This window comes from Coregonus clupeaformis, chromosome 1 (assembly GCF_020615455.1).
Source record: "Coregonus clupeaformis isolate EN_2021a chromosome 1, ASM2061545v1, whole genome shotgun sequence".
Classification (NCBI taxonomy): domain Eukaryota; kingdom Metazoa; phylum Chordata; class Actinopteri; order Salmoniformes; family Salmonidae; genus Coregonus; species Coregonus clupeaformis.
In genome coordinates, this window is record NC_059192.1 from 52,048,327 (window position 1) to 52,062,664 (window position 14,338).

At 41.7% G+C, this 14,338-nt stretch overlaps 1 protein-coding gene across 4 annotated transcripts in view; it reads left to right on the plus strand.

The window, feature by feature from the left end:
* The first annotated feature begins 213 nt into the window (after positions 1-213).
* LOC121570502 (potassium voltage-gated channel subfamily KQT member 5) overlaps positions 214-14,338 on the plus strand; it is a 178,887-nt gene continuing 164,762 nt past the window's right edge. For all 4 annotated transcript variants that reach the window (XM_041881965.2, XM_041881982.2, XM_041881972.2 and 1 more), the window contains exon 1: positions 214-1,035. In XM_041881965.2, coding sequence (XP_041737899.1) covers positions 698-1,035 — 338 coding nt within the window. In that variant the 5' untranslated portion in view covers positions 214-697. The remainder of the gene's footprint in view (positions 1,036-14,338) is intronic.

Below are 14,338 nucleotides of genomic sequence, written 5' to 3' on the forward strand. Positions count from 1 at the left end.
TAATATTGAGGCAGCGTTTCAGAATACAGATTATTATACTTATCCTGAATAGGTTTTCCTCAGCACCGCACGTGCCTGTCCCCTGCTCTGCTGAAGCCTCACATCGATTCCCTGGTAGCCATGGGCTTGTTGCTTCTCTCTAATGCCACATACTTGATTTCCGAGTGATTAAACATTCTAGACAACTGCTGTGCCATGATTGAAGACGCGCGCATTGAAGAACCAAACAAACTGCCACAATTTGGAAAGCAAGCTTGCACCAGGTTCAGAAACATAAAGCTTCTTGTCTGTCTGTGCAAATTCTGAGCCGCGTGGATATTACATCTCGAAGTCAGAGAAAGAGAAGGAGGGAGGGAGTTAGTGTCGGGTTATTTCCTCCCCTCGCCAAATTTCTGTCCGGGGGTCGTTGACACTCCTTCATAACCCTACTCTTTCGCGCCTCACGCAGATGGCCAAAGCGCCGTGGGCACAGAAGTCTCCAATCCCCAGAATTCTACTTACCTCACCGAACCCCAGTAGACAGACCACCGAGATAGAGGATGAGATCATAAAATTGCCTAGTGTTAATTATAGTTATTTCAATTAATTCATTAATATAGCCGTATGGTTTTCTTTCCCCTTTTGTGCAAACTCATCTACATTCTATGTGCACGTCCTCGGGACTCGCTGCACATCCCCAGCCGGCGTTGGTGATGCCATGCCCCGCAACCACAGTGGCGATGAGGCCGGTACTGGGCTCTGGATGAAAACCTCTCCAGGGCGTCGGGCTCAGGACTACGGGTTGAACGATGTGGAGTCTGGACGGAGATTGATGAACAACGCGGTTCGAGTCGGAGACGGGATGCTTTCGCTGGGCCCGGCAGGTGCAGAGGGCGCGGAGAGGCAAAAGGGCGCCCGGTTGAGTTTGCTCGGGAAGCCGCTCATTTACAGCGCGCAGAGCGGGCGCAGGAACGCGCGCTACCGGCGTCTCCAGAATTACCTCTACAATGTGCTGGAGAGACCCAGGGCATGGGCGTTCATCTACCACGCCTTCGTGTGAGTATACGAGCTGTTATCATGTAGTGTAAACAGATTTAAACAGTACTTTTATGGTAGGGTACTAAATCAGTCACCTGTTGCTGGGAATTCTTCCAGCGCACAAAGCTACATAGGGAAAAGGGAATGATTAGAGGTTTTGTCCGGGTGAAGTGTAGGCTACCTGAACCACACTGTAAAAAAAAAAATCTAGTTGTTTCAACTAAATATTAATAAGTAACAGGTTCCACAGCCTTTTTTTTGTTTATTCAACTTTTTGGTCAGTGTTAACGTAATTTGTCAACGTATTGTGACGTGGAAAAACATTGGAATTGAAAGAAGTCATAATGTGCACGTTCAGACTTCACATCTTTCAACCTGTAGTCCTGAGACCGACGCCCTATAGGTTTTCATTCAGAGCCCAGAACCGGCATCATCACCACTGTGGTTGCGGGGCATCACCAACGCCGGCTAGGGATGTGCAGCGAGTCCCGGGGACGTGCACAACTGTTGTTTTGAGGGTGAAATGTCAACCACAGTATTATGTCATTATGGTAACCAAATTTTAGAATAGACAAACCCTGTATAAAATATGTTGAATTTGTACCTTTAAAACAACATCAGATCTTCAACGTTATTTCCATTATCAAAAAAAAAAGAATAGTCTGGGCAGCACTTCCTACTGGAGAATTGCTCTATCTACAGCAATCCTTTAGTCTCCCATCCAGGATTTATAACCACGCCCTGCTCAGCTATGATATTTGTTACTGACTGTTACCAATGCGCTATCGTGAAAATGATTGTTGAGAGAACTCCACTTAAAAACGAAATAGATTCACTGTTGCTATCGAAGTCAAATGAAATGTAACCGTACATTATCACTCATATCATCAATTATGCTATTTAGGCCTATATATAGAATTTGCAAATTAATCAACAGGTATTATTTCTATTCAACCCAGGATTAAACAAAAAATAGACAATACATAGGCCTAGGGTTTCAAGCTTTGGTTGATTTCAAATGCAATCTTCAAGTTAATAATTAAAATGTTGGATTCACGTCTCCATTTCAACCAAAAATCAAAGTAAAAAAATAGGACTAAATCAAATCAAACTTGATTTAAAGTGCATTTAAACTTTGAATAGATTGGATTTAGTCCTATTCTTTAACTTAGATTTTTGGTTGAGATGGAGATGTGAATCCAACGTATAAATTTTTAATTTGCAGACAAACTGGATATTGAAATGTGTTTGGTTGTCAACGCAACCAAATTCAACATTTGAAGGAGATGTACTGTATCTTCTGCTTGGATAGTTCCATTTGTGCCACTGATTTAGTCTGGCTTTAATTCCATATTGTTTACAAATTAATAATTGATATTTTGGATTCAGGTCTCCATCTCAACCAAAAATCTAAGTTAAACAATATAACTAAATCAAACTTTATTTAAAGTGCATTTACAGTTTGATTTGAATTGATTTAGTTCTATTCCTTAACTTTGAGTTTTTGTTGAGATGGAGATGTGAATCCAACATATAAATTATTAATTTGTAGACAAACTGGAATTAAAGCCAGACTAAGTGGCTCAGATGGAACTATCAAAGCAGTAGATACATCTCCCTTAAATGTTGATATTTGGTTCCATTGTCAACCAAACACAATTCAATATTACTTTTGTAATACAGTAAATAGCCTAAAGTTAAGGCTATCTTACAAACTAATGTAACATTCAACCTTAAAATGAGTAACACATCCATGGCCACATTTTGAGGTTACTGCAACTATAAATGTCTTATGTAATCATATAAAGTGTGCATGTTCAAGATAGCATGCATAGGTCGTCACAGGTCTGTGGAGATCTTCACAATTGCTGTGATAATCTGTGCAGAATCTCAAACGTCATTGATAACTTGCACTATGTACTTTTAATGTAATCTCAACTGCAATCCAGGTCATTTGGTTCTGCTATTAGATAAATCACAGTGATAACACATTAATCTTGATAGGCTACCCAAACTCCTTGCTCCGGCCAAACGCTACATCACGCCCACGGACGTTAGTTTCTTCTCTGCAATAAGTGTGGCTCTGAGTACCTCCCTGACGATTTCTAGAATGGAAATCCATTCTAGACCGTCTGATTGGTCCCAGAAACCGATGAGTTGGGCCAGAGACAGAACACAAAAGGGTAAAGCTGCATTTTGAAAATTCGTCATTGGCTTTGATACTCTGATTGGTCAGAGATTATCCAATCTCTGATGATTTTGTTTTGTACAATACCCCTCATTTGATGTCACCACAAACTACTTCAATAATAGCAGTCTCAGACTGAAGTACACTATATATACAAAAGTATGTGGACACCCCTTCAAATTAGTGGATTCGGCTATTTTCGCCACACCCGTTGCTGACAGGTGTATATAATCAAGCACACAGCCATGCAATCTCCATAGACAAACATTGGCAGTAGAATGGCCTTACTAAAGAGCTCAGTAATTTTCAACGTGGCACCGTCATAGGATGCCACCTTTCCAACAAGTCAGTTCGTCAAATTTCTGCCCTGCTAGAGCTGCCCTGGTCAAATGTAAGTGCTGTTATTGTGAAGTGGAAATGTCTAGGAGCAACAATGGCTCAGCTGTGAAGTGATCGGCCACACAAGCTCACAGAACGGGAAGGCCGAGTGTTGAAGCGCGTAGCGCGTAAAAATTGTCTGTCCTTGATTGCAACACTCACTACCGAGTTCCAAACTGCCTCTGGAAGCAACGTCAGCACAATAACTGTTTGTCTGGAGCTTCATGAAATGGGTTGCCATGGCCGAGCAGCCGCACACAAGCTTATGATCACCATGCGTAATGCCAAGTGTCGGCTGGAGTGGTGTAAAGCTCACCGCCATTGGACTCTGGAGCAGTGGAAACATGTTCTCTGGGGTGATGAATCACGCTTCACCATCTGGCAGTCCAACGGACTAATCTGGGTTTGGCGGATGTCAGGAGAACGCTAGAATGCTTAGTGCCAACTGTAAAGTTTGGTGGAGGAGGAATAATGATCTGGGGCTGTTTTTCATGGTTCGGGCTAGGCCCCTTAGTTCCAGTGAAGGGAAATCTTAACGCTACAGCATACAATGACATTGTAGACGATTCTGTGCTTCCAACTTTGTGGCAACAGTTTGGGGAAGGCACTTTCCTGTTTCAGCATGACAATGCCCCCGTGCACAAAGCGAGGTCCATACAGAAATGGTTTGTCGTTGTGGTAGAAGATTTATTTTGATTGGTGATTTTCTGCATTTATCAAACTCCCATCAGGAAGCCTGATTTCATATGTGTCCATGTAAACAGGACTATTAGGGAAATCATTCTTCTTGCAAAGCATGTAAACGTTTAAATCAAACTATTATTGCGTGCATATAACCGTACTCTGTACAGTTCGGGTTGAGAAATCCTATTTTATGTTATTGGACTCCTTTAGTCAAAGTTAGAGATCTAATTTCTCATCATGGGATCTGAAACAGTAAATTACATTAAAGGTAGACTTCAGGTACTTAAGCCTAAAATATCATTTTTCCTTGTGCGTACAGGCGAAATGTCCCCACTTGTCCAAATGTTCCTTGTTTTACTATCCTTGTGAGGACTTCTGGTCCCCACCAGGATAGCAAAACCAAACACAAACACACACGCGCACACACACACACACTTATTTGTGCAGAATTTTTGATTTGATTGAACTTAAAATAGTCTCCTAACACTACAGTTGATTCGTGGCTGTGGAGTGTAGGGAGGAGTGTGTGAAGGAGGAAATGGAGCTGTCAGGTTGGGTAAGATGGGGGATGGAGAGGGGCTGTGAAGCAGGATGTTGACGTTTTATTTGTTCAGGCGGGACAGCAGGGTCACCGGGGTTAAGTCCTTACATCTGCCCTGACCACAACGCAGCCTCACAAGTGATGTGTATGCATGGATGCCAAGGGAAGCCAGGCTTCCCAAAAAAAATTACCAAGAAAAAAAACATACTAAATAATTTATCTTTCATTTCTCTGTGTTTCATACATTTCCTTCAATTCACAAGAGGCTGAATGTATCTCACCGGAGAAAGCATCCAAGTGAACGAAACAGCGCCCCTCTGTCTCTGTATGTGTAGCCCATCTATGCTGTCTGGTCAAAAAGAGTATGACATTGTTGCCGGCCGTAGCATTGAATGCTAGGGAAGCCAGCGAGCATTTGGCCTCCCTTGATAAAAAAATTATACAATAATAGCCAATCAGCATTGAGCTAAACTGAGTGAGCTCAGCTGTGAATGGTCCTGGCGCACCAAACAAAAGTGTCAAGGGAAGCCAGTTTGGATTTTGCTTCACACCAATCACATCACATTGGAAGCCAAACGTCATTGACAGAAAACTTGAATTGTTGCATCTTGTTGTGTCATTGTCATCCGGTGCCCAGCTAGCTAGCAAAAATCGTCCCTTTCCTAAATTAGCTATGGATGGAGATAGGGATTTGGACTTGAGGTTTTACTGTAAGTTCAACATGTAGCTAGATTTAGTTGGCTAGCTAATGTTAACGAGCTGGCCTGGTGCATCGTTTGCCCATTAAGTTAATCTAGCGAGCAAGCATTTTAGCCAGGTAGCCTAGGACAACAAAAACGAACAGCGTGTACTGAATGACTGAGTCATAGACCATTCAGGCAACATGAAAGAGGATGGCATTGGCGTTTCTCTACAAGTAGGGTGAGTCAAGATGTTTTTTTTACTTTCATGTGCGCATGCACACACACACACACACACATGCACACACACACACGCACACACATACACTCACGCACGCACGCACACACACACGCACATCATATTTAGCTTACGTTGATTGGACTAAATCGTTTTTGGTATCTTTTAGTTGTCACTGTATTAGGGAAAGCATAGGTGATTAGATGATATTGAAATGTTGAAGTTGAAATGGTGCTGGAATAGTGGAGGCAGCGCCTGTTTTCTTTGCGACTTGCGGTAACTCTAAATCAATAGTTGTTTAGTAGTCCGAAAATGTCGGAAACATTAACTTGCTTGACCATGCTGTAGGTCATGTAACTGTAAGTTACATGCGCTATGTTTTGTGGACTTCACCAGACAGATGTTGCTCTCCAGTTTTGTGATGAAACAAACGTGTGGTTAAATTTATTCTGCCACTGTGTCTTCTTATTGTCTCGGCTTTAGGCCTGTATATCACGGTGTCAAGGCATATGAACTAACAGGTTACAGAGCAAACAACGCAATTAATTAACACATCATCTGGCTTGATTTCCCTGGTGATTTTACCCACGCACCTCTACTGAGCCTCACAATGCACCACAAGAGATGGACACAAATACAGTGCATTTGGAAAGTATTCAGACCCCTTGACTTTTTCCACATTTTGTTACGTTACAGACTTTTTCTAAACTGGATTAAATAAACAATTTTCCTCATCAATCTACACGCAATACCCCATAATGACAAAACGAAAACAGGTTTTTAGATTTTTTTGCAAATGTATTACAAATAAAAAACAGAAATACCTTATTTACATAAGTATTCAGACCCTTTGCTATGAGACTCGAAATTGATCTCAGGTGCATCCTGTTTCCATTGATCATCCTTGAGATGTCTCTACAACTTGATTGGAGTCCACGTGTGGTAAATTCAATTGATTGGACATGATTTGGAAAGGCACACACCTGTCTATATAAGGTCCGACAGTTGACAGTGCATGTCAGAGCAACAAACAAGCCATGAGTTTGAAGGAATTGTCCGTAGAGCTCCGAGACAGGGTTGTGTCGAGGCACAGATCTGGGGAAGGGTACCAAAACATTTCCATCATTCTTAAATGGAAGAAGTTTGGAACCACCAAGACACTTCCTAGAGCTGCCCGCCCGGCCAAACTGAGCAATCAGGGGAGAAGGGCCTTGGTCAGGGAGGTGACCAAGAACCCGATGGTCACTCTGACAGAGCTCTAGAGTTCCTCTGTGGAGATGGGAGAACCTTCCAGAAGGACAACCATCTCTGCAGCACTCCACCAATCAGGCCTTTATGGTAGTGTGGCCAGACGGAAGCCACTCCTCAGTAAAAGGCACATGACAGCCCGCTTGGAGTTTGCCAAAAGGCACCTAAAGACTCTCAGACCATGAGAAACAAGATTCTCTGGTCTGATGAAACCAAGATTGAACTCTTTGGCCTGAATGCCAATCATCACATCTGGAGGAAACCTGCCACCATTCCTATGGTGAAGCATGGTGGTGGCAGCATCATGCTGTGGGGATGTTTTTCAGCGGCAGGGACTGGGAGACTAGTCAGGATCGAGGGAAAGATGAACAGAGTAAAGTACAGGGAGATCGTTGATGAAAAAATTTAAAAACGTGTTTTTTCTTTGTCATTATGGGGTATTGTGTGTAGATTGATGAGGAAAAAATGGTATTTAATCAATTTCAGAATAAGGCTGTAACGTAACAAAATGTGGAAAAAGGTAAGGGGTCTGAATACTTTCCTAATGCACTGTACAAGCAAATACTTTATGAATTTATTGTTACAAATCAACTTGCAAGGTTGCTAGTCAACTAGACTGCTAACGTTAGCCCTACTAGCCTGCTAACATTAGCCCTACCAGCCTCCTAACGTTACGTTAGTACTACATGAGTCAGCCAGTTGCTATCAACACCTACAGTAGCTTACAGCTACATTAAAGTAAACCAACGTTTTGGAAATACATAACGCCATCTAACCAGTTATCAAATTTTGTTAGCTATATGCAGTTATCTTAGCCAGCAAGCTAGCCAGCCAGCGAACGTTAGCTATTTAGCCAACTAGCTATTAACCGTGACAGTCTAGCTAACCACCACAGTTATGGTCAGCAAGCTAGAGCCCAACTACTGGAGACTAGCTAGAACCCAACTAACACAACAAAGCAAAGGAAAGAGAGAGCAGAGACTTACAGATTGATGGCTGGGGCCCATTCAATGGTAAAACTTTTAAAAGCGTGCAGGCAGAGTTAGCTACCAAATCCAAGGGGAGGCGGGCGCGTCACCGGCTGATGGAGAGTCAGGGAAATCACAAATAGAAAGGTTCAGATATCCGTCAGCTAGCGCACTAACACTAAGCCAAGGTGGAAAAAGTTACAAAACTCCCGTAGCCTACTTCACAGAGAAAATGCCAAAAAGTTTACAAAACAAAAAGGAGAACAGACAGGTACTACAAAATTAGAGCATATGATTGTCTCTTTCGTTTTGAACCCATGGGAAGAAGGCACCAGAGCCTGCCATGCTAATGAGTTCCCACTAGATAAAAACGCCACAGTCTGTGAAGAGCATGCTGTATGGCCACACGTACCCCCATCTGCTTCTTGTTTACATCACACTTCCTGTGATTGGTGGATTGTAGCTCACCACCACCAACACTTGGTCTGGAATGCAATGATATGCTAGCATGGCTAGTTGATAACATTAGCCAGCTTGAGCTTGTTACCAAGCTAGCATACGAAATTGGTAGCACAGATTAGATCCTCCATATGACGTTGAGATATAGTGCATTGTGGGTAGTTTAGAAGATATCCGGAAATGAGTTAATAAATATGTAATAACCCAAAAACATGTACTTATAGCAACCACATCGTGACTACAACTAAGTTACTAAGTCTTTGACCACACTGTGTTGTTACATTAGTGAGTAAAAACTCATGCTTCCTACCCTTTAAGGTAAGGGTTAAGGTTTGGGATAGGGTTAAAACAAAAAAACAAAAAAAACAGTGTCCACGACTGGGATCGAACACGCAGTCATGTTTTCAAAATGAAATAAAATCAAACTTTAAATTAACTTTAACCCTCGTGTTGTCCTCCCAAATGCCTTACGCCTTTTGTCCTCTGGGGTCAAAAATGACCCCGCCTGGTTTGACTGTTTATAAAGCATACAGTATACATTTTCAATCAATTCTGTGTTACATCTTTAGTCTTACTTCTGTTCAACCCATTACTAGAATTTTTTTCATTTGTTTTGGAATTTAGAGCCAATAGACCTTGTTTACATAAAAGTATACCCTGTTTTTAAGTAAAAAATACAATGAAACTATGAATTATTTTGACCTATTATTATTTGACTATTTGACTTATCACTGAGTGGTATTTGTAAAAGTTTAGTGAGGATGCTGTTTTTGAATCATTTTATTTTTATTAATGACAGCCCATAATCACACCTTTTGTCCTCTGGGGTCAAAAATGACCCCGCCTGGTTTGACTGTTTATAAAGCATACAGTATACATTTTCAATCAATTCTGTGTTACATCTTTAGTCTTACTTCTGTTCAACCCATTACTATAATTTTTTTCATTTGTTTTGGAATTTAGAGCCAATAGACCTTGTTTACATAAAAGTATACCCTGTTTTTAAGTAAAAATACAATGAAACTATGAATTATTTTGACCTATTATTATTTTGACTATTTGACTTATCACTGAGTGGTATTTGTAAAAGTTTAGTGAGGATGCTGTTTTTGAATCATTTTATTTTTATTAATGACAGCCCATAATCACACCTTTTGTCCTCTGGGGTCAAAAATGACCCCGCCTGGTTTGACTGTTTATAAAGCATACAGTATACATTTTCAATCAATTCTGTGTTACATCTTTAGTCTTACTTCTGTTCAACCCATTACTATAATTTTTTCATTTGTTTTGGAATTTAGAGCCAATAGACCTTGTTTACATAAAAGTATACCCTGTTTTTAAGTAAAAATACAATGAAACTATGAATTATTTTGACCTATTATTATTTTGACTATTTGACTTATCACTGAGTGGTATTTGTAAAAAGTTTAGTGAGGATGCTGTTTTTTGAATCATTTTATTTTTATTAATGACAGCCCATAATCACACCTTTTGTCCTCTGGGGTCAAAAATGACCCCGCCTGGTTTGACTGTTTATAAAGCATACAGTATACATTTACAATCACTTCTCTGTTTCAACTTTTCAGTCAACTTTATTCCAACCTATTACCTGACATATAACACATGTTATAATTCATTTCCAAAACATTTTCAACTTCAAAACCTAACTTTTTAGTCTGAATGAGCCCTCAGTTGCATGCGAGGCAGGTAGTAATGGCGTGATCTTTGCAGATGTATGCATTGCATTTTTGGCACATTTTGGATGTTTTGAAATCACTTCGGCGAGGGCAGAATTTGCACCTACCCTTTTGGGTAATGGGCGAGGAAGGGCTGGTCGGCATGAGGGAACTGGGAGAGGGGGAGCTGCTGCAGAGGTAGAGCTGGAGGAGACCTGCTGGATCTTCTTAACCAATTTGACAGCGGCTGACGTGCGGGGAATAACCTTGCGTCGCTTGATGTGAGGTATCACCAGTTGTCGCCCAAGCTCCTCCATGAAGAGCCTTCTCTTGTTGTACTTTCCCTGATTCCAGGCTGGCTTGATTTCAGACCATAGGACAAAAGAGTTGTATGCAGACACGTCGAGAATGTTGTAGAAGACAACGAGTGGCCAACGGGCTGTCATTCTTTTGCACGTGTACACACTGGTAACTTTGTCAAGGATATCAACACCACCTTTGTTGTGATTGTAATCTTCAATGATTTTGGGCCTTTTGTCATCCCTGTTGCTCACAGCAGCATCCCGATGCAGAGTGCTCATCAGAAGAACATTTTTCTGTTTTTGGGGTGATATGACACTAGAGCATGGGTCTCGGTGAAGGCAAACTTCGATGAGAACCGTGCCCGGTCCTTTTGACACCAGAGCAGGGGAAGCTCAGGCTTATTCCTCCGTACTGTTCCCACCATGTACAGCTTTCTTTTCAGCAGCTGCAAGCCAAGAGCATGTGAAGTAAAAAAGTTGTCACAGGTGATTGTTTTCCCCCGGAGACCTTCTGTCATGTCAAGGACAACTCTCATGCCCTGATTTTTTTCTGACTGCGCACCAGCCGGTTTGCCAGTGTATACCTGCATGTTCCATGCATAGCTAGACCTGGCATCGCATGCTACCCATATTTTTATCCCATATTTCCCTGGTTTACTCGGGATGTACTGTTTGAATGGACAGCGACCTCTGAAGGGGACCAGGCGCTCATCCACAGTCACATCAGTACCTGGATCGTACATCAACGGCAGGAGAGACACCCACTTGTCCCATACATCTCGAATGGGAGCAAGTTTGTCTCGTGCACGGCGATTTTCTCTTGTGGCTTTATCATCAAATCTAATCACTCTTGAGATTTTATGAAACATCTTGAGTGTCATGGTAGCACGGAAAATTGTCCTACCAGACTCGGCATGCCATAAACTAGATGTAGCTTCCTTACTAGATCGGTACACGCCAGCAAGAATCAACACACCCACATATGCCTGCAAATCCATTTGATCCATCTTTCTCCACTTGTTGCCATAAACGCGTTGCCCCTCCTTGTTTGTCATGCTCAGCACTGCGTCTTCAATAGGCTTTGGCAGAAACAGGTCAAAAGTGGACTTTATGTCATCAATCCGAGACCTTGCATATGCAGTTGGACCATGGTGGCTTGTATCTCTCTCTGCTGTCAACATGCGTCGTCGGTCACTGGGAGGGATGGAAGACCAGATCAATGTTTCATCCTTTGACTGGAAATATTCTTCCATCTCAGCTGGGTCCTCTTCCTCAGATTCTACCTCATCTGTTGATTCTTCGTCTTCATCATAATAGATGATGTCCTCCACTTCTGACACTTCTTCCATTTCAACTTCAGATTCTACCTCATCTGTTGATTCTTCATCATAATAGGTGCAGTGCTCCACTTCTGACACTTCTTCCATACCAGCTTCAGATTCTACGTCATCATCACGTTCATCCATTTCCTTATATTCATAATCATCTTCCATTTCTGCAGCAGGAGATGTGGGGGAATCTTCGGAGGAAGAAGTAGCATGCTGTCTGTATGTTGGATCTATCACCTCATCATTATGTTCCTTCTCTTCTGACCCTGAACCCTCTTCATCAGTTGATTCATCCTCATTATGTGCAGCATTGTCCTCCTGGTCATTATTTTCTTTTATTTCAAAATTATCTTGCAAGCCTCCTGTGCATTATAAAACTTCTGCCTCCTCATTGTGCTGCCTGTCTCTCTCAGACTAAAATGTGAAATGCCCAAACACCTGTGAGAAAATACTTTTTTGTTGTTGTTGTTGTCATAACCATTGCTTGACCCCACACATCAAAGAAACATGATCAAAGATGTTTTGACCCCACACATCAAAGAAACATTATCAAATAACTTTTGACCCCACACATCAAAGAAACATGATCAAAGATGTTTTGCCAAGCAGTATGTAAACTTTGTGCTGCGGGGTCTTTTTGACCCCAGAGGACAACAGAAGTTATTACATTTAGTAAAACACCCATAATTCAATCAAATTACTTCAAATTTGTTTGAATCATAAAGAGCATAGTATTAAACAACTACCGTTATTTTCAGACCAATTGATGAATAAAAAACATATTTTGTCGGCAAAAGATTTAATTTGGGGTCAGAATGACCCCAGGACAACAGGAGGGTTAAATACAGTTTGATTTGATTTAATCCTATTCTTTCACTTTGATATTTGGTTGAGATGGAGACGTGAATCCAACATATTTATTATTAACTTGTAGATTCCATTTGAAATCAACCAAAGCTTGAAACCCTAGGCCTATATGTATTGTCTATTTTTTGTTGAATCCTGGGCTGAATTTAAACAATAGCTGATGATGACTTCCCAAATGCTATATAGGCCTAAATAGCATAATTGATGATTAGTGCTGAGCTATTAACTGAAATGTAAGGTTATTTTTCTGTTTTTAAACCAGGGATTCCCAAACTTTTCAACTCGGGGCGCCCCCTTCCAGCATTGGGGAACATTCCGACATCGGTCATTTCTATTTTTGCCGACCCAAGGGGGGCCTGCCCCATAGTTTGGGAACCACTGTTTTAAACAACTAATTGACCGATGTCGGTTCAATTATTAGAATTCCATTTAATTTAATTGTATTTCTGTGAGCTCAATGCACACATCGCACAGTTCCTCTAGAGATAAAACAGGTTGAGACTGAACTGTGTGATGTAATAGGGAGTTGTAGTTTCCAACAGGCCAATATTCTACATAGTTAGCGAATAAAACGTGGTAGTTACCTACAATGATAATCCATTGCACATATACTTGTGCTTCTTTTATGACTGCTACTACGGAAGAGATAAGAGTGTGCAATCGTGAGGTGATATAGAGAGCAGCTGTTGCTTCGCGAGGTATCTCTACCTGAAAATACATGATCTAAGTGATTGATAGTTGGAGATTTCTCAACAGTCATTCTCAAAATAGCACATTGGTTATAGTCAGTGACAAATATCAAAGCTAAGCAACACTGGGCTTGGTTAAAACCCTGGATGGGAGACCGAAGGGATAGTTGTAGACAGATCAACTCTCCAGTAGAAGGTGCTGCCCAGACTATAGTTTTTTTCTTACAGTGGCTATTATGTTTAAGATCTGAAGTTGTTTGAGTTTTTGCTAGTAAGCAGGAATCAGGAGGATAGAGTTATGGTCAGATTTGCCTCGTCCTACCATTGGCAAATCTGATCATAACTGTATCCTCCTTATTCCTTCTTACTAGCAAAAACTCAAACGACTTTAGCCCAGTGCTGCTTAGCTTTGATATTTGTCACTGACTATAACTCAAACAAGAAGTACCAGTGACATGAAGCTGATGCGAAGCTCCAGTACTGTTTCGCTAGCACAGACTGGACTATGTTCCAGGATTCATCCGATAACATTGAGGAGTTTACCACATCAGTCACCGGCTTCATTAATAAGCGCATCGATTACGTCGTCCCCGCAGTGACCGTACGTACATATCCCAACCAGAAGCCCTGGATTACAGGCAACATCTGCACTGAGCTAAAAGGCTAGAGCTGCTGCTTTCAAGGAGCGGGACATTAATCCGGATGCTTATAAGAAATCCCGCTACGACCTCGGACGAGCCATCAAACAGGCAAATTGTCAATATAGGACTAACATCGAATCCTACTACGCCGGCTCTGACGCTCGTCGGATGTGGCAGGGCTCACAAACTATCACAGATTACAAAGGGAAACCCAGCCACGAGCTGCCCAGTGATGCAAGTCTACCAGACGAGCTATATGCTTTCTATGCTCGCTTTGAGGCAAGCAACTCTGAAACATGCATGAGAGCACCAGTGGTTCTGGATGACTGTATGATCTCGCTCTCCTTAGCCGATGTGAGTAAGACCTTTAAACAGGTTAACATTCACAAGCTGCGGGGCCAGATGGATTACCAGGACACATACTCAGAGCT